Source organism: Budorcas taxicolor, chromosome 19, assembly GCF_023091745.1.
Source record: "Budorcas taxicolor isolate Tak-1 chromosome 19, Takin1.1, whole genome shotgun sequence".
Lineage (NCBI taxonomy): Eukaryota > Metazoa > Chordata > Mammalia > Artiodactyla > Bovidae > Budorcas > Budorcas taxicolor.
The window spans coordinates 21,224,580-21,247,178 of NC_068928.1; the positions used below are offsets into that span (position 1 = coordinate 21,224,580).

General features: G+C 46.5%; 1 protein-coding gene across 1 annotated transcript; it reads right to left on the minus strand.

Annotated features, from left to right (window-relative positions):
• Positions 1–955: 955 nt before the first annotated feature.
• SLC6A4 (solute carrier family 6 member 4) lies at positions 956–21,001 on the minus strand. Its single transcript, XM_052658320.1, has 13 exons — positions 20,659–21,001; positions 18,089–18,223; positions 17,299–17,518; positions 16,238–16,376; positions 15,617–15,751; positions 15,175–15,278; positions 13,962–14,089; positions 12,826–12,938; positions 11,914–12,045; positions 10,815–10,914; positions 9,286–9,386; positions 5,414–5,581; positions 956–1,126 (listed from the first exon to the last, which is right to left on the minus strand). The coding sequence occupies exons 1-13, from the start codon at positions 20,999–21,001 to the stop codon at positions 1,052–1,054; spliced, it is 1,893 nt and encodes a 630-aa protein (XP_052514280.1). The 3' UTR covers positions 956–1,051.
• Between the last annotated feature and the right edge of the window lie 1,598 nt (positions 21,002–22,599).

Sequence of the window (22,599 nt, forward strand, 5' to 3'; positions counted from 1 at the left end):
AGACCTCTACACCCTGTGAGAATTAGATTTATCTACTCTTAACAAAGCAAAATAACCTTAGTGGTCAAACTCAGTCATTTGAAGTAGACAGAGCTTAAACCAGATAGCCAACTGAACACTGAAGATGTATTTATCAATATTCATCTTCAAAGTAGTTCACAGCCAAGCCACAGCGACTAATGAAATAGGCCAGATTAGCCTGTGGACTGTTACCCTGTATGTTTAGTAGAGAGAGAGAGGAGGATGGCAGGAAAGTGCAGCAAATACTAACGGCCAGCCCATAGAGGAAAGCATATGGGCTAAAGCAGTGTCCTTGGAAAAGGAATAGGTGGCAGAACCTGTCATAGTCATTATACCCTTCAAATAATAACATACATACAAATTTCAGTAGGTGGAATTTGTTAATGTAAAAAAAAAACTAGAGGAAATTCATATAGTTTGTAACGGGTAAGGATACACTGGAACAGTTGTACACACAGACACACATGCTCACACATACACATTATTTTTCAGTTTAGCTTCTTACATCTTCCTCTCCTGATTCCACAGCAGCACACAGGTTATGGGGTTCTAATAGACTCCAGCTATAGGATTCTCTGCTACTCAGAAAACATATGGCTAGCAAGACAGTATCCCTGTTTTTTCCTACATGGTTTATGCAGTTGAAATCTTTGGAAGCAAACGATATTAGATACTGGTGATCGTAAGAAGGAATGACACAGGAGACTTTCACAGACTTGATCCTAAACTAGTCCTAATGACGACGTGGTGGTTTTCATCACCTCCATACACAGCTTCACACATTCAAAGCAGTCCACTTTAGCTGCATCACAGAGTCTAACGTTGTAACATGTCCCAGAGATTTCACACAAAGTGACTGGAGGCCGAAAGAATCTGGGCACCGTTGTCTTTTGGGACTGTGTCTCTATGAAGGCCCTTCCATTGATAGGCTTAGCCGGAAACTCATTGACTTAGAGGGAGAAGGCGATGTGTGACTTGTCAGGACTGGAAGAAGAGGTTATTGGGAAGTCATCTTCCTTTTGTTGATGTTTTACACAGCATTCAAGCGGATGTCCCCACAGGGAATTTCTGTCGGTGTTTCTGGGGTGATACCTTTAATAATACGCTGTTAGGAAGAAGATACGATGTTATAAATATTCTTGTAATTTAATGCTTAAAGTTTTTTTCAACATTAATATTAAAGGTTAAATAGCATTTAAATGGTGGTTAATACTAAATTGGAATCGTTTTATTGACTTCTGTTAAGAAAGGAATCCCGGGGCTTCCCTGGCAGTCCAGTGGTGAAGACTTTACATTTTCACTGCAGGGGGTGCAGGTTTGATCCCTGGTCGGGGAAGTTCTGCATGCCATGAGGTACAGCCAAAGAAAGAAATTTAAAAACGAAAGGAATCCCTAATTTGTTTGTTCTCAAATATGGGTAGAAATGCCATATAAAGGAACTATATAAAAGCATCTGTAAACTAAAAAGTCACTTTAACACTAATAGGAGAAAATGATGACCCTTGAATAGAACCAATGCTGGCCCATAACATGCCTTTGATGGTCTGGGAAAGGACATCCATTTCTCTGGGCAGAGGAGGCTGCATGTGGCCCACAGGGCTTGGGGAGCAGAGTAAGCCCTGGATTCTGGTTCCCCCCACCTCAGCCAGGCTCCTTGTGCCCTGCACACACATTACAGGGACAGTGCATAGTGCTGTCAGTCATTGGAACAGCCTTAATGAGATGTTACTGCCTTAATGAATTCACCTGTAGTTAGTTCATACAAGGGTGCAAATTATTACATAATTTTAAAAGATGTGCCCATTCAAATCATCATTCCTAAAGCAATCTCATTTTGACATAGTACTCATTACAGGGAAAAGACTGAGAATTTTTACCATAGAAACAGCTGGGGTGCACAGAAGCTTTGGGACAGATCTGAAATATGCTTGGGTTTGGGTGTGAAACATGCAGCCTGCCTTGTAAAACTTAGCATCAGGGTGACGTGAAGCAGCTCCGAGATGTGGGGAGCACTGCAGAGGTTTTGGAAAGAAAATACTCAGTTGCTCAATAAAATCTTTGATGGCCAGAAGTCTGAACCTATGGCTAGCAAAGCAAAATTGGATCTGAAAGTATATTTTGATTTATTGATTTTAGGTGAAGCTCTGGTACTTGTCCTTTTATTTTGGATTGAAAAGTATGTGATCCCCTTTATCTTTATTTCTTGGTTCTGGGAGTTATTCTTCTTTAAGGAGCAGGGCCTATGGAATTTTAAAAGTTCCCATTCTCATAGGTAATGAAATTCACAAAATTGTACATGTTGTGATCCTGATGACCGTAATGAAACCTCACCCTGGGAATCCATTTAAAAAGGAGTTACTACAGTGCTCATCAGCTACCTGGACATGTCTAGCCATAGAAAGCAAATTTTCACAAACCATCTGTAACCCATAACTGATAAAGGAGAATTAGGCCTTTTGAGAACTGGACACATCACTCTAACTAGTCTTCAGTGAAGCTATACTGTGCAGAGAGAAAAGAGCAGTCAGGCATATGGCAGAGGCAAGACCCACAGTGAAAAGCAAAAAAGGTTTTGTGCTCTAACCTCTACTTGCCCATTCTGCTGCCCATCTCCCAAAAGGCCACTTATTTCCCATATTTGGGCAGCATTCCAGTTGCCAGACTACTACTGCTCTCAAAATTTGCCAGTCCCTGGCCTTCTGCAAGGTGATCATGCAAGCATTGGATCACTGTTGCCATCTTCATGATTGCTTACTTATTAGGGACCATATTCCCAGTGTCTTTCTGCAGGTCACTAAGGGCTTCTCTGACAGTCATCTAATCCAGGTGATGACTCCAACCTTGAGACCTCCAGGTTGCAGATGCTCATGACAGGCTCCAAATTACAGGTGAGCAGGTGGTGACTTACTCCACAAACTCCAGCCTTGTTATATGGCTAGGGCCCAGAAGAGTTAAGAAATTTACTTTTCTCTAAGTCTTTTTTTTTTTAAACCATACCAAAATGTCATATGAGTTCTCCCTCCCTCATTAGAATGTTACAGACCATGAAGTCTGGCATTCACAAAAAAAATTAATAGTCCCTTGGGGTGCTTAGCAAGAACATGCTTTATTCCTCTCAGAAACTAAGCATGCATATAGGCATGTTAAGGCTTTTCAGAAGTCCTGTTGTAAAGAGACCTATTTAACTTTGCCTTAATCCAGCATTCTGCAAAATTATTTGACCATGTAACATTTCCCCAGCAGTAACACTTAATTGATATCCCATGGAACTACAGCTCCTTACAACACACTTTGGAAATGTTAATCCAGTTCAATGAGCACATGTTAAAGATGAAGAAACTAAGGCTCAGAGAAGGTAAGTGACTTGCCATAGTCTTTTCCCTCCCAGGCCCCCTTGACTGGCTTCCTAACCCACTGTTTCCCATCTGGTGGCCTGTGCCAAACATGGCCCTGCAGTCAGCCTTCACCTCTACTACCAACGGATCTGAGCTCTCTAATTGTACACCTTTGGGTAGCATTTCCTTGTGGCCAACGGGAATTTGCAGGAAAGATGACCAAGACTTGAGGTATAGTCTGTAACCAAAGAATGCTGAAATCTGTTGACCTGAATGCGCAACCCTGACCTTGGCCTCTGGGTTCGGCCAGCGGGGTCAGTGGGCTGGCTGGCATGACTGCCATAAAGAACAGCCTGAAGGAGCAGACACAGTGGCTCTGGCCTGAGCATGTATTTCAGACAACACCAGAATCCACAGCGCTTTGGGAGAAATGAGGTTGTAATAGGGCTGTTGTGGGAGTAGGAAGTTAGTAACTCCTTGCAGAGTTCTGTTCACCTAGAATTCAGTTCTTCTATTTGGAAAAAGAAGCAATCTCAGTTCTCAGAAAAGAGGTGCTATGTAATTGCCTCAGGCTGTCTTGCTTCATGTTTCTTGTGAAATGTTTTAGGAAGATGAGTGTGATAAACTCATATATATGAGTTTTGCTTCTAAGAGCCCACATACTGGCCCAGCTCTGATCTCAGGTTGTTAGAGAGCACATCTCTCTAGCTTTCCCCCAAATACCACTTTTCACCTTTGAGCTCAGCTCTGACAAAAGCACCCACCCACAGACTTCTGTAAGCAGCCACTTCAGGCTCTCCTGCCACAGTAACCTCGCTGTGGCATGAAACACAACCAAGCAAGTAACGACCCAGCATTTTCAATTTTGCTAACATTGCTGGGAATCCTGGTGGCCTGAACTACTAACTCTGACAGCACAGGATGAAAAGTGACATCTTGTCTCCCTAACCTCTAGAGCCAATTTCTACATCCGCAAACCATTAGTACCCTGAGGACGCAAAAGAGAAGCTGCACCTAAAAGTGAAAGTGCATTGGACCAAAAGCCAGAAGCCCTGGATTCTGAGCCTCCCTCTGCTGTGTGTCCCTATACACTTCACTAAAATAAGGAAACCGTGAGCAGCAGCATTCCCAGATACAGTATCTTCCCTAAGGATACCTGCCCATCTACCTCACAAGGTATTTTGATAACAAAGTAAGATAATCTACATGAAGATACTTTAAAATATATACAATCTTATACAAATTGTAAGGTTCTGTTATTGAAATTTTTACAGCACACTATTCATTTACTGACACGAATCCAATGGCAGCTTTTTTTTTTTCTCCAGTAACTTAAGCTAAAACTATAATATTCTTGGGCTTCCCTAGTAGCTCAGATGGTAAAGCATCCACTTGCAATGCAGGAGACCTGGGTTTGATCCCTGGGTCTGATCCCTGGGTCGGGAAGATCCCCTGGAGAAGGAAATGGCAACCCACTCCAGTATTCCTGCCTGGAGAATTCTATGGACAGAGGAGCCTGGTGGGCTACAGTCCACGAGGTCTCAAAAAGTCAGACACGACTGAGTGACTAACACACACGCACATAATATTGTTGTAACATCCTTATTTAGTGATGATTTTTGAAATAGCCCTTATCACATTGCTGTTAGAAAAGTGACCACAGACATTTTCCACCATAATCTCTACTTAAGTGGATTTAAAGTAAATCCACTTAAATCAAATTTGTGTCATTGCTCCAGACACCGCTGATCTGATGTCTGTGCTCAATGGAATGCAGGAGGCAAAGTAGTTTTCTGATGTGTTTAGAATGCTATACACCAGGCTGTGCACTGTGGCGCATCCAAACAGCTCCCTCATTCACCTTCATACTTGAGGCTTATGGGAGATGCCTTAAGATGACAGTGGCAGCTATCAGAGGCTACAGAATGATGTAGGTATATGATTATATAAGGCTGAGAGCCTCTGGGTGAATCCTTGTGGTGGACTTCTCTCCTTTGAATAGAGCCCTTTTCTTCCCAAACAATTACCAATCTACACACACATTAACTAGCACGTACCTCCTTAAGTGTCCCTGGAGTGACAATCAGCCGATAAGTTATATATGTCGGGATGCAGATGAAAGATGAGGTTCCTATGCAGTAACCCAGGATGATGCTCCACCGAGGATAATCATACTGGAAAAGTCGTAGCTGTGGTGGGCTCATCAAAAAACTGCAGATGATGAACTAAAACAGAAATTTCAAGAAGCATTAAAAAATTTTCACAACACCCACACACAGACAGTCCTGATACCGCAGAAAGGGAAGTGAAAGTTGCTCAGTTGTGTCCAACTCTTTGCAACCCCATGGACTATACAGTCCATGGAATTCTCCAGGCCAGAATACTGGAGCGGGTAGCTTTTCCCTTCTCCAGGGGATCTTCCCAACCCAGGGATTGAACCCAGGTCTCCCACACTGCAAGTGGATTCCTTACCTGCTGAGCCACTGGGGAAGCCACCAACGCTAAAGGGAAGAAAATTTCAGGAAATTGCCTGAGGGCGAGATAGCCTAGATTGATCTCTTGACACAAAGAAGTCACTAATTTCTGTGCCTCAACTGCAAACAAGGAAGGGCTTATCTTGATTTTTCCTCCCCAACCCCCACCTGAACCCCTACAGTAGGCATGCCAAGGCCTCAGAGAGTTATTGAGGGGAGATACAAAGGAGAAGAGACGCGTCCATCAGGCATAGTTCAGGGCCCAGTTTGTCAGATGGTGGAAGCATAAACTGGGCAACCTCTCCACGGCTCCTGCCAGTCCTAGGGCCTCATCTCTCTCTCTGGTTTTTCTTTATTTCCCCCTGCATTTCTCTGCTGATCGTTTTTGGTGAGATGGAAGGCACCTACGTCCAGGAGACATAATAAGGTTCTCAAGACCTGGAGAGGATGCAGGCTCCTGAGCACTTGTTTCTTCTCTCCCCTCTCTTTATATTAACCCCAAGCTAAGGACTAGGGTTTCAACAAAGATGGCTCTGCCACGAGGCATCTTGACAACAAATGCCTGCCTGCCACCGGCCCTTGTAATGAAAGGAATAATGGAAGGAAACAGCAGCTTAATACACTTTTTACTTGAAAATTCAGTGAAGATTTAAACCAAGAAAAATTTCACGCTGCCCTCCCAACACTCAGTTTATGAGTTTTCTTATTTCAGTTTGTTTTCCAGAGAGAGCGTAAATGCCAGTTTTTGCCTAGTAACCGCTGTGCTGAAATCGTTATTGCTCTTGATTTAATTTTATCTTATTATTTCATAGTCTTGAAGAAGACAGTAATGTAAATTATTTGGGTGGTTAAATGTCTATTTTTATCTTTTTTTCTTTGTCCTCAGGTAATAAAAATGGGAAACTGTTAAACACACATCCATCTTCAGCACAGTACTATCCTAAGTCCAGGAAGAAGCTTTCAAAACGAGCCTAGCCATTCGCAAACCTTTCTCCAGACAGACTCTCCTCAGCCCCAGTCCCGGCTACTAAGGAAGGTGATTTTGGAACAGAGAAACGTAGGGTCTGGTCAGGAGCCATGTCTGCTGTAACTCGTCTCATCTTGGTGTCATGTGTGTGGAACCTCACGCAGTCCAGGGAGGCTGCAAGCTCTCACTGTGGCCACTAAGTATTGCTCCAGACACCCCCACCTCCTCTTGCTCATATACAGTATTTTCTTTTTCATAACTTGGCTTCAATGAAAAAGAATATTTTAAGTAAGCTACTCATTGTTTACCTAAAGCAGCCTTAAAAAGCCCAGAGCAAGGGATCTGTTAAGTAAACCCAGAAGTGGAGGACAGATTTGCCTCCTCTTAATTGTGCCCTGAAGCACCTTTAGAAGAAGTGAGTATGGTGAACATCACAGAAATTATAAGTCACGTGCCCGAATCCACATCTGTACCTGGATTTTGGGCACAAAAACTCATTGATTGTAGCCCAAGTGTTCACCCAGTTTGCCAGACCACCACAGAAATGAAAATACCAAAAGCATGGGGCCAGGACTAGAGTAAGGCATATGAGGTATTCAACTTGGATACAGCATTTAAGGGGGTGCCAGAATTCAGTAATCAAGAAATAATATTTTAGTGCAATACTTTAAAAAGACAGACTCTTGATAGGACCAGATTAGAGTGAGTGAGGTGAGACATGCCAAGTATATGGTCAGATCTTGTGTTTATTTAAAATGCTGGAATTTGTTCATCAGTAATTTTTTTTGCATTAGTTTTAATTTTTAAAAAAATTGCATAAAAACAGTATTTATTGGGACTTCCCTGGCTGTCCAGTGGTTAAGACTGTGTTTCCACTGTAGGGCACCTGGGTTCAATCTTTTTTTCAGGAACTACGATCCTGCATGCTGCTTGGTGTGGTCAAAAAGATAATGTTTATCTTGGCTACTAGGACTTACTGTGCTGCTCATGAAGGACCTAACAGGTATCCTAGTAATTCTGTATTCATTTTCTTAAAGATGACCCCCGCCAAAGTTCTTTAGGCATAGATCTTGAGTCAGACGTAGAATTCATTTATTGTCAACTGAGAGTGCTCAGCTCCAAGGGTTGCCTGTTTGCCCAAAGATGGATAAGCGCTCTACTAACATCCCAAGTATGCTCTGAGGTAGCCTGGGATAAAGTGACTCCGTGCACATCAGCAGGGACTACTCTCACTTCTTTCATTTATCTGTAACTCAATTTAGGGTGGAAGGAGCTTTTTGATCTTCTAGAGCCAGAGACTGTTCCTTCAGTCCAGCTTATTAGGATATCTGGGCCATTCATTTCCTCAGAGGACATGGATACAGCTGTGCCTTCTTTCAAAATAAGTCTTTTGCATTCTTTTTGACTTTCCCAGGGCAGCCCTTTATTTTTTGTGCTTTGTGTACCTGCATGTCTCGATATTCATCTATAAGATGGGCAGCGTGCTCATTCTTACTTCTGTTACGCTGCGTCTCTCTCTCTCTACCACAGAAACCCTTCTTGACTTCCATTCCCTGGACGCTGAGATTTCCAAAACCAAAGCCAACTTTGCCCCAAGCAGCAGATACTCTCAGGACCAGGGGCTCTGGTGTATGCTGTGGGCTCCAGTGTTCCTCTAGATCTTGGCCTCGTAGTTCCTTATTATCCTGTCATCTTGCTGTTGCTTTTTGGTAAACTCAAAACACAATGTATTTTTAAGTCCAGAGATGTTAGCTGTTTTCAGTGAGAGGGTTGGTCTGGATCACTAGTCTGCCATTACTAGAAGCAGAAGTCTTGACATAAATGGGTTATTCATTTATATTATTATCAGTGCTTCTAGATAATCTACTTAAATCCTTTCATTTGTTTTTCAAAGGAAGGAGAGACACTGGATTAGTTCCCTGAGGAAAGAAGCCATGTCTGTCTGTTAGTTCACTTTCATATTCTCCACGCAGGGAAGGAATGATGCTTGGGGCTGAGACTCAGGAAAGGCAGACAAGGCCCTCACCCTGGGTGTAAAACTTTAGACCGAAAATCGAACTGAGACCTGAGTTTAACTTCCATTTCCTCATTGAATGCCTGTGTAGACATTTGATCCAATATTGAAAACCAGAGATTGAAGCTTTCAAGTATAATCATAGAAATGGCTGTTTCTCCCTTCAGTTCTGTGGTTGCTTCATATATCTTGGGGACTCTGCTGTTTTGTGTGTGTAATTTATAATGATTTCATATTCATAATAAATTCACCCTTTTCATTAAAAAAAAAAAAACAGCAGTGGATGTAAGTTTAGCATAAAGTCTGGCCTGGCAGTTCTTGCTCAATGAATGTTACGTGTTATTATCATGGAGCAGGGAAGCAATGAAATAATGTGACGGAAGCCAGAGGAGGGGTTAATTCCCTAGGGGTGCTGGTGAGTGAGTGAGGGTGAATCTCTTCTCCAGGGCCAGGAGAAGGGAGATGACAACTCACCAGGAGAAACAGAGGGCTGATGGCTGCCCAGCAGATCTTCCAAAACCATCCAGGGCTGAAACCAAGCATTTCCTTCACATCACTGCAGAACTGATTGATGCCTACAGTCATCCAAAGGAGAAGGAGATTGACTGAGAGAGGAAACTGACTGTCCTCCTAGCCCCTGACTCAGAGAGAGTAGCAACTCTGGAATTTCTCCATAGGAGGGGTTCAGGGACACCAATCTGGCCTGAAAGTGGGATGGGGAACATGTCACAAAAATGCTTGTTATAGCAAGCAAAGCTCTTTCTACAGAGAGTGGGAGGACTGGTGGACATTTGGGGAGAGACCTAAAGCCTCATCTTGGTGCCCACACCACCCTTGTAGGATTTCACCATATATCTGATTTTATCCTTACTGTAGAAAAGGAAGTTGAACTTTGTCTAAAAATGTTGAACCCACTTGATAGAGACTGACTCTGACCATATGCTAGAAACTTTCAAGAGAAAATTCTAACCACACTATTGCTCATTGTCAGATCAAGATCAAGGTTCTTCTCTACGAAGTAACTGGCAGGAAAGTGAGAAGTGGGAACTCCTACTGGGGAGAGATGGAGAAGGGGGAGGAAGAGCGCTCTGTGGTTGCTTCCCTGAAAGTGCCCACAGGTCTGTAGCATCACAGACTTTGAGCTTGGTTCTCTGAAGTGCTGAGGGGGTGGGAAGGACTTCTTTCAAACACACAAAAAAGTCCCAAAACCGGGCCCACATATAACTCAAAACATGGGACCCTCCCCCTTCTTCATGTTCTGTGTAATGATGTACATGCTAAAGCTGTTGTGCTATCACAGAAACTGGGAAAATGAATATATTCAGAATGAAATATTAACTTTTTGATTTTAAAGATCTCTGAACTTGGTTTTCTTCATTTCTGCTGTCTGTGCCCTCCTGATCCTTGCCCATGGGCTCTTGGGATCTCTGCCCAGGGACCCATGTCAGCTTACTCTGCATTCCTGGTGGTTTCACCCTTATCAGATTTCATCCCACAGTTGGGGGAAGGGGAATAAACTGGAGGTTTTACCAAGACAGATAATCCAAACAGAAACATTCTGGCCTCTTGCCTGGAAGATAAGCTCCTAAAGTGTGTCTAAGGGCTCTGGAGGGAGAACCTGCTTGTGAAATTTAAATTGAGGCCACTCTGTGTAACAGGAGAATATTGTACACTCTGCAGATGCAATCACTGTGCACTAGTTCTTAGCTGTCTGTCCAACTCGCAGAGCCTGTCAGATCTTAAGCAACCACTGTGGATAAGCTATAGGGAACCACTTCAGCCTGTCCACTGAGTAAACGTACTCGGAAAAAAACGTCTTCCCAGGAGCTTAGGCAATCTGTTGTACAGAGTCTGGAGGAAACAATGACCTGTTTCTGAAGAAGGCACGCAGGAGGGGACGTCTTGTACACTGGCCTGCCTTTCTCTGACAAATCCAGCCCTTGTGTATTCTGGTGCCTACATAGGCTGGTGTAGGAAGGATATGGTGGAAGGAAGTATCTTACCGTAGAACCAAAACACAGCAACTGCTTCCATCAGGGCCACGGTGAGCACTGCAGGTCCCGTGGCAAACTCCTCCAACAGCTTCACCACGTAGGCCCCGCCCTGGAAATGAGACCACCAACTTGGTTCAAGGCCCGCTGAGGCACTGCCTCCTCTTTTCAACAGAGACAAAAAGAACTTCTTAGGATAATCCTGCAAAGTTCTCACCTTGGATCTAATACAAATATCCTAGAGCCTGCCTCTTAGACTGGCTTTGGCAGGGTAGGCAAGATCTCATCCTATCAGACTCCTCTTCCAGCCCTACCGGTCACTCTCGTTTCCTCTCCCCACAAAGCTTTAAAGACAAACTGAAAAGAGCCTCTCGATCTACTCTCTTCAGTTTACTGAACACCTACTGTGTACTCTACCCTGGAGACTCCTGGTCCCTAAAGACTGAATCTGGGAAACCTACAACAGCGGACACACGGAGCCCAGTGGTCATGGTTTTGCCTCTGTCCTGAATCACAAATCCCATGGGTCCTACGCGGTCCCCAAAGCCCTGCTGAAGCTCCAGAGCCATTTGGGTCGTGGCCTGAAGATAAGTTGATTTACAAAATCCATCTTGAGTCAGGAGGATACAAGCCTGCCATGCCTAGGGGTACTGATGTACAGTTTTACAGTGTTTACCTCAGCTCCCCTCCCCCTCAAAAACAAATCACTGGAGAAGGTCTGACTTCATCACCATTGCAACTTCTCTGGAGGAGACAAAGTGACAAACCCTGGAGGTGCCAGCCTCCAGATATTCTGGGCAGTATTCCCATGAAAGCAGCCGTTAGGCCTGGAAATAGACTGAGAAGGCAAGTCTTAGTTCTTCTCCAGATAGAAATCTAGTTGGACTTGCTATAAAATGCTGAACCTCCAGCTCCATGCCCAAATTCTACAGACAGATGCCACCAGAAACAACTTTTCTCCTTCTCCGTGATGACTAACTTCTTAACAGCAGTAACAGCCTCTCCCGCTTTGGTCCCAAAGCCAGGGCTCCCTGTGGGCTGGAAAGAAAGAGCTTCGTGCAGTGTCCCAATGCCCAATGAAAAGCTGACTCTCGGTTGGGGTTGTACTCACAAAAGTCAAGGTGACCAGGGATCCAAAGAAGCAGGTAATGACCACGCCAAGCACAAACCACTCCCGGCGCTTGGCCCAGACGTGTGGAAACTCATCCAGCACAGCTGTGATCACCCCCTCCAAGCCTGCAAACTGAGTGGGGCACACAAACAGTCATCATGGAGACTTGGGGACAGATCTGCTACTTCCAGGACAGTGAAAAGAGGGAGGGGTTAAGATTGCCACGTGGCCTGTCAAGCTGACCGTGACCAGCTCCCCCTCCTCACTGGCCCTATCTCCATATTACCCCATCATTTTGATCCCTAAGGACACCAAGGAAAGAAAGTATAGCACACGGACAGCACTTCTCCCCATGAGGTCTCTGGGGGAGACTCTGGTTTTTCCAGAAATGGCAACTCCAAGCTGAGACTCATTCCACGTTAATGATATGAACGCTGGGCCATGGAGCACTGAGATAAGAGGGACCTTGCCCTGGCCTTGAGGTGCTGCCAGTCCGGTCAAGGGACAGAGCACAATCACAGCAGTTCATATGTGCTGAGCTCTTGACTTGCCTGGCGCTTTACCCTCATTCCACGAATCAGGGGTCCCCAACCCCCAGGCCATGCACTGGTACCAGTGTGTAGCCTGTAAGGAACTGGGCCCCACAGCAGGAGGTGAGTAGTTGTCTTCCATTAAACCGGTCCCTTAGTGCCAAAAAGGTTGGGGTCTGCTGCGATTAATGACTGATGTACTACAGGGTATTAAGTGCCCAAGTGAACAGGGGCTGGCGAAGCACCAGGAGGCAGCAGACAACGTGGCCTGGGGTGTCCAGGACGGGAGGGAATGGCTACAGCTGCCTCTGCCTCTTCCTCTGCTTTCTCCTTTTCCTCCTCCCGCCTCCCCAGGGCTGGATTTCCCTCCCCATTCACTTGCCGTGCTGTCCAAGCCCAGGGTGATTAACATCAGGAAGAAGACGATGGCAAAGAATGTGGATGCCGGCATGTTGGCTATGGCTTCTGCGTATGTGATGAACAGGAGGCTGGGGCCTGAGATGGGAGAGGAGGAGGTGGTCACCGAGACCTGCCCTACAGACATGTCTCGGGAGAAACGACCACACCAACAATTACGACGCCTGTCATAAGACCTTACATGTAAAGAAGGCTTGGACATGTACCAAATGCCTCCTCGCACCCCACACCACCCTACCTGGCTATCCTGACATCCTGGGAGGCAGGAAGGGAATAGCACCTGCCTTGGAGAGTGTGTGTCCTCAACCAACGTGGAGGAAAGAAACAAACCTGAGACCCCAAGACTAGCAAATCTGTGCGCACGAAGAAGAGTTTCCACTATAAAATAAATCTGTGCTTTCCCCACCCCCCACCAAGATCTCCAAAATTTTCACAGCACTTAGCTCTCTCTCTAACTCCAGAACAGTAGAAAATGTTAAATTGATTTTAGAATAATAGAGGTCTTAGAATAAAGCCTTCCAGCTATTTTGACTTTCATGATAGTATGAGGAACATGTCCTTAACCTCCTGTGGTCCAAATCAGGCACATTAGTTTGGGGCATGAGGCTGACGGGATCACAGCACCACGTCAGGCCAAAGACAGATGTACATTGGCAAGAAGCCCTGGGACTCCATCCACAAGATTCCATCGCCTCTCTTTCAACGTCTGTCGCTCTTTTTCCATGATAACTCACAGTAGAGTACAGTGACTGCGTCATCTACGGTTCTTTCTCTGCAAAAGGAAATTCTAAGGACTGGTAATCATGTGCTTACTAGACTTGGACCCATCACAGGACCCAGACCCACTAGTTTTAAGAGCCGTCATCCAAGTCATATTCTCAAGCCCACAGTGTATCAAGGCCTTAGTGCTGGGCCCCAAGGGAGCTGTCCCATCCCCACTATGGCCTGAACACATGGAAAGGGTTTAGACTCTAAAACCTTTGAAAAATTTAAGAGGAACTGTTAGAAACAATGCAAAAGTTAAGATATTTGTAAAGATCCAAAGAGCAGCAAAACAGTTCATTGGGAGCAAGTAACCCAAACAGAACCCAAGGTCCCTACCTACATCTTTGGCCACCTCGGACACATCTTCTTTCCTCATCTCAGCCATATACCCCAGCACCGTGAAGATGACAAATCCTGAAACGAAGCTCGTCATGCAGTTCACCGCACTGGTCACCAGGGCATCTCTGGAGCAGAAAACCCAAGGGACTGAGACATTTCTAAGTCAGGAGTCTGAGGAGAATCTGTCTCCAGACTGACAAGGATGAACAGGTTGAGCTCACAGGGACTTAAAGCCTGTCTCCTCTCAGGGTGCAGCCTCTTAGACAGGTTGCATCACCTCGAAGCACAAGCTGCTGTTATCACCATGCACGGCATGTGGCGAGCAGCAGGTCAGGAGTGGCTTCAAGAGATGATCCTCTAAAGCAGCAGAGCACAGACTGCTGGATTTCAAACAAGCCTTGTTCTGAAACAGGGCCTGAGCTAGAGTGGGGGCCTTGGCCTCACACTTGAGAAGACCTCAGATTTAGACTTTTGACATTATTTGTAAATGAGGTTGTAAGAGTGCCACAAAGACATCCTGACACTTTTAATAATACAACTTTATCATAATAAAACTTTAGGCTGATGTCCCAATGCAAGGCCACATTGGTTAGGGTGCATGTAAATTCCTTTAAAAAAAAATTCTGTAATTGTCGTATGAATAGCACAGTCAGATTACTGAACGTCATCATCTGTGACAGACTGTTAAGACAAAATTAAAGATGATGAGTGATATTTCAATCATAATTGGTACAATATTACCTGTTTTGTTAAATTTGTGAAATGAGATTTTCATATAAATCATAGCATTCTGTGTTGGTCAGAACAGCACAATTATTACTCTGTGTGTGTGTGTGTATGTATGTATATATAATGTATCACATCACAATTTTTGTTGCTAAATATTAACAGGTCAAATCGAAACATTTAATGTATGTTGCAGTTTTTGTAAACCTGCTTCCGAATTTAATTTTCTTGGAAAAGAGAGACTCTCACAAAACAGAAGTCTGGGGCCTGTCTCATCTGAGGGGCCTGGGTGAGGCTGTGCTCTGGGTGGCTGCTCTGACCATGAGTGAATTGGCCAGGCACCTGGGGTACTCCTGAGGGTCAGAGTGCCAACCCATGGCCTGAGCCAGGCCAGGTGTGAGGCCATCAATTTGATCGCCTTCCTCTAGGCTACTTATGCTCATTCTGCTTCCACGCTTGGCTTGGGGCAGCCCCAGATACTCACTGGTAACAGTTGTTGTGGAATTTGTTGTAGCTCGCAAAAGCCAGTAGGACCCCAAAGCCAGGGCCGAGAGAGAAGAAGATCTGGGCGGCCGCATCCACCCACACCTGTAATAGAGCAGAGGCGAAGGTCAGGGCCGAGACCCAGGCCATCGCTGGGCCAGTGCCCTTGTGCCCCCACGTGGCTATGTGATGAGACAGAAAACAGGCTCTCAGAGTTCCTTGTAAGGATGGCCACACACCAAGTGCAGACCAATATGATTGCCTATCATTGAGGCATAAACCAATGCAGTGGCCTCAACTGTACTTTTCATGCTTTTTTTCCGGTTTAAAGCATCACTGCAGACTTCACCTCTGAACCCAAATTTTAGTTGTCCCTATAGTCCTAGGACTAGCTTCAGTTAGTATAGACAGGCAATTGCACACTGCTTTCCTGATTATCTTACCCCCGTCTCTAGGAGTTTCTGCCAGTTGGGTTTCAAATAGAAGAGAACTCCCCTCCAGGCTCCAGGGAGGGTGGCCCCCCTCACCAGCAGGATCAAAAGAATGATGTAAGGGAAAGTGGCTGTCACCCAAACCACCTGTAAGGAAGGAAACACAGGTTCTCACCACATGAATGCTGGTGTCTTATTCTTAAAAACCTCCAAGAAAGGAGATCCACCTTGTTTCTTCTGTAATTGTAGGAGGCAGGGCGGTGTGACCTTTAGCCTCAGACAGGGATCTGATCCCGTTTGCGGGTACCACCTCTAAACCCATTTCCCGTCTGTAAAGCGGGGACAACACCCAGCAGGAGACAGTAACGTGACCAGTGCATTGCCACTATGAGTCATGACCCTACCAGTGGATTAAAGGAATTTTTAAAAAGTCATAACAGTTCTTGGGATTGACCCATTTCTAGTAGTTTCTAAAAGATTTGGTTGAAGAGAAATTGAGAATCACGGAATGGGCTCGGCGTAAAGGAAAACACGTCCCCCTGTCTGTGGCTGTCCAGGCTACTGAGTTCTGAGTTTGAGATCCTCCAGGGCCCCCTTGGCAGACTCTGGACCTGCAGCCAGAGTCCTCCTCACCTTGCCAGATGTTTTGACACCTTTCCAGATGCTAAAGTAGATGATAGTGAAGATGAACATGATGCACAGGACAAGCTGCCAACTGAGGCCCCCCAGGTCCTGGAGCCCCTTTGACCGGTGGATCTGCAGGACGTGCCGCCTGAATGAGAGAAAGGAGGGCCTGCGATACGGTCTGAGCCGTGACCTGAGCACACACACTCTGTGTGATTCCTCTAGGTGGCGGCCAAGAGAAAAGACGGAAACCACACCGCAAGGACCAAGTGGCCACCAAGCTTTGGGGAGAGCTGGGAGGGGCTCTGGCCATCGTGAAGAAGAGAACAGGGCACGCAAGCCAACCGACCCTGGGAAGAGCACTCGGCCCAAAGGCAGACGTCAGGTCTCTCCCTCCTGGGCAGCAATCCAACCAGTGACTAACACGACTGGCTTTTCAGTGCATGAGGATTTGTACGTGTGGGCAGGGCCCCTTCCCCACCCTTTGGGCTGCCGTTGCCTGAAATTCCAGCACTAAAGCAAATTCCCTACTCCAGGCATCTTCTTCCAAAGGGTAGATCCATGTGAACATATGAAACCAGAAACTCTTGTGTAGCTTCAAACTACTGAGGTCATGGGAGGTTTTGCTTCCATGACAGCTGGCTGAGAGGAGGGCCCAGGAAGGGCAGTTTTGACGCAGGGGAATAATTTTGGAAGGTGAAGGTAGGGACCAGCCTGGGCACAACAGAAAAGAGGGGTACAGCACAGAGGCCCAGACTGTGGAATACTCAAGGTAGTCTCTTCCAACCCCCTCACCCACATTTACTCCCCTTCCCTGCCAGCTTCTCTCCGAAATCCATCAGTAGGGAGGGGAGGGAGGCTCCAGAGGGAGGTGGTATATGTATAATTATGGCTGGTTTGCATTCTTGTACAGCAGAAACCGACACAGCGCTGTGGAGCAGTTTTCCTCCAATTAAAAAACCATCAGCCAAGAGGTGAAGGGCCCCTAGCCCCACTGGCCTCCCAAGAAGCCAAGGCCCAGGGGTGTGGCCTGCCCCTAACAGGCCACCCCCTCACTTACATGCACTTACGTGTAAAATTCTTCCGCAGGGGATGTTGAGTGGAGCATCCAGGTGATGTTATCCTCGGAGAAGTAGTTGGTGCAGTTGCCCGTGTTCCAGGAGTTCTCGCAGCTGGTCCAGGGCAGCTGCTCCGTGAAGGAGGAGGCGAGGTAGTAGAGGGCCCAGGCCATGATGGTGTTGTAGTAGGAGGCGATGTAGAAGGCGATGAGGCAGATGGCGCAACCTATCCCTGCGCGAGAGGACGGGGGAGGCCAAGGTTCAAGGGCAGCTGGCAGTGAGGCACAGCAGCCTGGGCGCGGCAAAGGCGGTGCTGCCGTTCATTCCATCCCCCAAACGCTGGGACACGGCGGAAAAGTGGCCATGTGGTAAATTCCTAACTTGTATTTACAAGACCACATGTTATAGAAAATGTGTGTGTGTGCTATTGTTTTTTTTCTATTTACTTTTTAAATTGGAATTATTTTTTAAACTTTTTATAAGATAGCCGATAAACAATGTGACAGTTTCAGGTGGAGAGCAAATGGACTTAGCCACACAAACGCATGCATCCGTTCTCCCCCAAACTCACCGACCATCCAGGCTGCCCTGTTTAGTTTACTTTTAATTGCCAATTATTCTATTTGGCTTTAGCAGTCTCACACAAATTAAGCAGTCAAAACCTTAATTACTCAGGTTATCTCCTAGGGATACCTGAGGTCTCACTGATTCCAGGAGGTCCCCAGCTCCCACCCAGTGATGGAAATCGTCACTTCCTTGGTGGACCCACTCACCCACCCAACCACCCAAGCCTTTCTCTTACCTTTGAAAATTGGGCAGATTTTCGTCCATATCGAAATGCATCCATTTCGGTGGTACTGCCCCAGTGCGAGCTCCATGTAGAAGAGCGGGATCCCCCCAAAAATGGCCATGATAGTGTAGGGGAGGAGGAATGCTCCTGAGGCAGAGGAAAGACAGTTTCACTCCCTGCCCTCAGGTGTCCAGGACAGCCCAGATGACCTGGATATGCAGAGCCATCTGATGCTCCAGAGCCATGAAGCCACCCTGTCCTGAGTGGCCCACACACTGCTCCACTGTCTCAGGGCATTGCCGGAAGTCACGGACAAAGCTCCACAGAGAAGTGAGGTTTGGGTGGCCGCAGACAGTACGTGTGAAGGAAGCTGGGTCTAGGAGTCAACAGAACAGGCACTGGGACCAGCTCCACGGCTAATTGTCGTAAGGACCCTTCTCTGGGCCCCTGTTTCCTCTACTAGAGGAGGAGGGTTGAGAACTGAGGTTCCCAAACCCAACCTAGACATCAGACTCACGGGTAAGCTTAAAAGCGCACACCCACCCTGACCTCCTGCAGCAAAAGCTTCAGATATGGGTGTAACACAGATTTTTAAGCTCCCCAAGTGGTTCTGATACAGCCAGTACATGGACCAGAGCTTGGGACCCTGGAACAGGTTTCCTGTGACAAACTGTACAACAGCTGTCATAGTCTACGAGTCACTGAATTACTATCCTTGTTCATCTGTATCCTGGCTCCAGACACTTGATTATTGATGTTTGGTTATATTTCCATCATTCCACAGGGCCAGAATGCTCCCTCCTGAGCCAGATTTGTGGGTGTGGCTGGAACAAACAGGTAGTTCACTACAGAATGAAAAGGTGCAGAACTGTGCCTCACTGGAGATGCTGGTGTCTGTCAGCGCTCGCGGCTGACATGAGGCCTGGAAACACCCCACTGGGGATTGCTCACCTGCAGCCTGAGTTTCAGCCCAAAGGGTGGGCCAGCTGTGATTTTCCCTGAGAACTTTCCCTCCCATGAAGTACTCTGAACCTAGAAACCTGAAATCTGTGCAACTCAGAGAGGTCTCACCTAACTTACAGTCACGCTGGGAAAACCTGGCCTGAGAACAAGAGCCACCTTGTGTTCTCATGGTGGCATCTGTCCAGAGGGTTTGCTTGACTGGTTTCACATAGGGAATGAGTGTAGGGGAAACATCAAGGGTGACCCAGCCCCTTATATAATCCTCAGGCTAAAGGTGAGTCCTCCCAAGCTGGAGATAAGATGATTCCAACTTCTACTCCTCCCAGGCTGAGAGGACTGGGCTTCCCAAAGCCCCCCTAGCCCTTGCGCTGGAATGGCCATTGCAGGTAATGGACCCAGGTCCTTAAAAGATGCAGCAAATCCAGGCAACTCTGTCTGGTCATGGAGGAAATGAGGGGACCCAAAAGAACTACCCCTCAAACCTCATTTTAACTGCCCTCCTAAATCTGTTACCAAAGCCCACATCAAATATTGACTGATCTGATTCCCATTTCTGGTCCTTTTCCTGTTCTGATAGCAAGCCCACTGTCAAAACAGAGGCCCCACCTACTCATTCCTCTACCCCGCTCTGCTCTCTGGGGCGCCCATGTCCATGCCTACAGTCAGCTACTAGTTTCGATAATCTATAAATAAACTGCTCTGGAGGCATTAGGGATAGAAGGAGGAACAAGAAATCATCTCTCCTGAAAAATCTAACACTCTTGTAGGAGATATAAGGCATGTCCATGTATGGGTGGGGGTTGGCATTAACGTGGCTGGGTTCAGCTACAGATCTCGCCCAGACTGTGACTTTAGACTCTGGACCTGAGCTGATGCCCTGGGCTCACACAGGTCCAAAGGTCCAGGAGGGTCTCGGACCCTGGAGCCACTTCCCAACTTCTTTCACAGATCTAACAGCTCTTGACTCTTGTGAGCAAAACCAGTCAGCAGGAATGAAAGAACTCAGCACAGTACTGGCGCTCATTCCCTCACGTCTCCTTGGTGGAGAGCAGGGCTTATGTAATGCAGGGATGAGAGGAGGGGCTCTTCCACAGATAGAGCACTAACGATGCTGAAAATCTGGTGAGGTCAGCTTCAGCGGAGCTTTCATTCAACTTCATGACCCAGGGAGCTGCAGACATGCCTAGATTTACAGTTTTGGTTCAGTGGAGATTTGTTTTCTCTTAGACTAGCTTGGGGGCTTCCCAGGTGGCACTAGTGGTAAAGAACCCGCCTGCCAGTGCAGGAGACGCCAAGAAAAGTGGGTTTGATCCCTGGGTTGGGAAGATCCCCTGGAGGAGGGCATGGCAACCCACTCCAGTATTCTTGCCTGGAGAATCCCACACACAGAGGAGCCTGGTTGGCTCCAGTCCTTGGGGTCACAAAGAGCTGTACACAACTGAAGCGACTTAGCACACACACAGGCCCACACAGACTAGCTTGAAAGTCTAAGCAACCACGTTCCCAGACTCATATCAGTTAAACAAGATAGGAAAGACATGGTCTATCTTCTGGCCTCCTAAGAGGACCTACAGACCACCCCTGGGTCAGAGCCTCTGCCCACAGCCCACGATACTGACCCCCTCCATTCTGGTAACAAATGTAGGGAAAGCGCCAGACGTTGCCCAGGTCCACAGCATAGCCAATGACAGAGAGGAGGAAATCCACCTTCTTGCCCCAGGTCTCCCGCTCTGCTGGGTGAACCTCAGCCACTAGGGCGGTGGTGGCAGCCGGGATGGAGTGCTGAGTGTCGTCTCCTGCGCCAGGGTTCGGAACCGCCGAGTACCCGTTGGATATCTGGCCAGACTCTGCCTTATCCCCAGGGGCAGGGACACCTTTCTGTAGAACCCCATTTTCCTGACAATCTTCTCCATCCTTATAAGCTGATAGCTCCTTCTGGGAATTTAACGGGGTGGTCTCCATCCTGCTGGCTAGGAGGTGATGCTGACGCCCATGGGCCAAGGACCGACCTGAATTCTTGGTGCTCAGATCTGTGGATCTCCTCAGAACTTTATATCAGTGGGACTGAGAGCGCTGTTGGAAAGAACAAAATTGGGTGTTTTACTTGTCTTTGGTAACTCATCATACATCTTGAACTACATCAGGTAATGGGATCACAAAGCCATCTGTTAAATGAGAGATATCCTATTTGCTACATGAGTCAACAAAATGAACATTTTTCAACCCATGCTAGGTATCAAATCACACTGAGTAATTTTAAAAGGAAAAAAAAAAAAGGCAATCGAAAATAGATAGCAAATAACCCAGGTTTTTCATAGGCTCCATTAAGAACAAAGTATTGACTTCAGTTGAGGGACTGGAACCCCACCCTGGAGTTTACCAGGGACTCAGAAGAATAAAGGTCCCACAAAGCTTCACAGAACACTTACTTTGTCTTGGATGCTATGCTGGGAAAAAAGTAACAAAGAAGCAGTTTCTGGCAGCAAATAGGTAAGGATAGTCCTCTCCATCATTTAAATTGAACACTCAAAAGTATATTTCATACCAACTACAGGTGCGATTTGGAGCATAGGAGAGAGGTGAAAAGGCCACCCCTTGTTAGGCACCCCTAGCTCCTTCAGTGCAGACTTTTTCACTCTTCCCAGAGCCCAGCTCTCAGAAACCCCTGGGCAGGTCTGAGCTGCCTCTAGCTGCGCCCAGTCCATCTGTACCTCACCTTTCTGTGTTCCCATCATGCCTCTGCAAGTCTGACTGAGCCTTCCATGGCACTGGTGCTCACCGTTTATTCTTCTTGCCACTCCCAGCAACTCCTGGGGCTAATCCACTTGTTATTTTGGGACAGTGGGCAGGCAGGGCCACCCCTCATTCACGCCAGAAGAGCCAGAGAGAGGAGTGTGGAGGTTACGGATGCCAAAGTGGCTGGTGTCCGTCCCCACGTGCCTCGGGGCTGCCACGCCTTTATGGCACTGCTGTGGGCCAGGATGCAGGGAAGTCAGCTCAGCTCCCTGAGATTTCTACATGGGGTAGAAATCCGAGCCCTTTTGGACTTTAAACCTATGCCGGTTATAAAGTAGTAAGGAGCCAGGACCTTCCAGCTAACTTTGACCTTCTGAGCTTGAACTTTTCAAACTGTGAAACAGTTTGCAGTTGAAACATGTTTCGGCTTAATTCAAATCACATTATACCTTTCTAGGAAAAGGTGTCTAGGGATGACTGCTACTGCTGTTCTTTATTGCAAAGGTCTGATATGAATCTTCTAAATTCAACAGTCAGAGGTTGACTAGGAACTGGGATTTTGTAAAAATGGCAGTGAATGTCTCTTACCCTGGTGGGGCTTTCACTGACTATAACCATCTATATGTGGACATATAGAGACAAACACATAGTAAGTGAAAAATTAGGACACAGAGTAGTTGCTCCACACTGATGACTACGCACATAAATATTGGTACGGATTAGAAGTGAAAACAGGGGATGCAAGTAATTAGACTTCCCTGCTGACTGTGTAGTTTCTTTCTGTAAAGTAGAAAACAAAAAATTTAAAGCCATTGATTGATTGA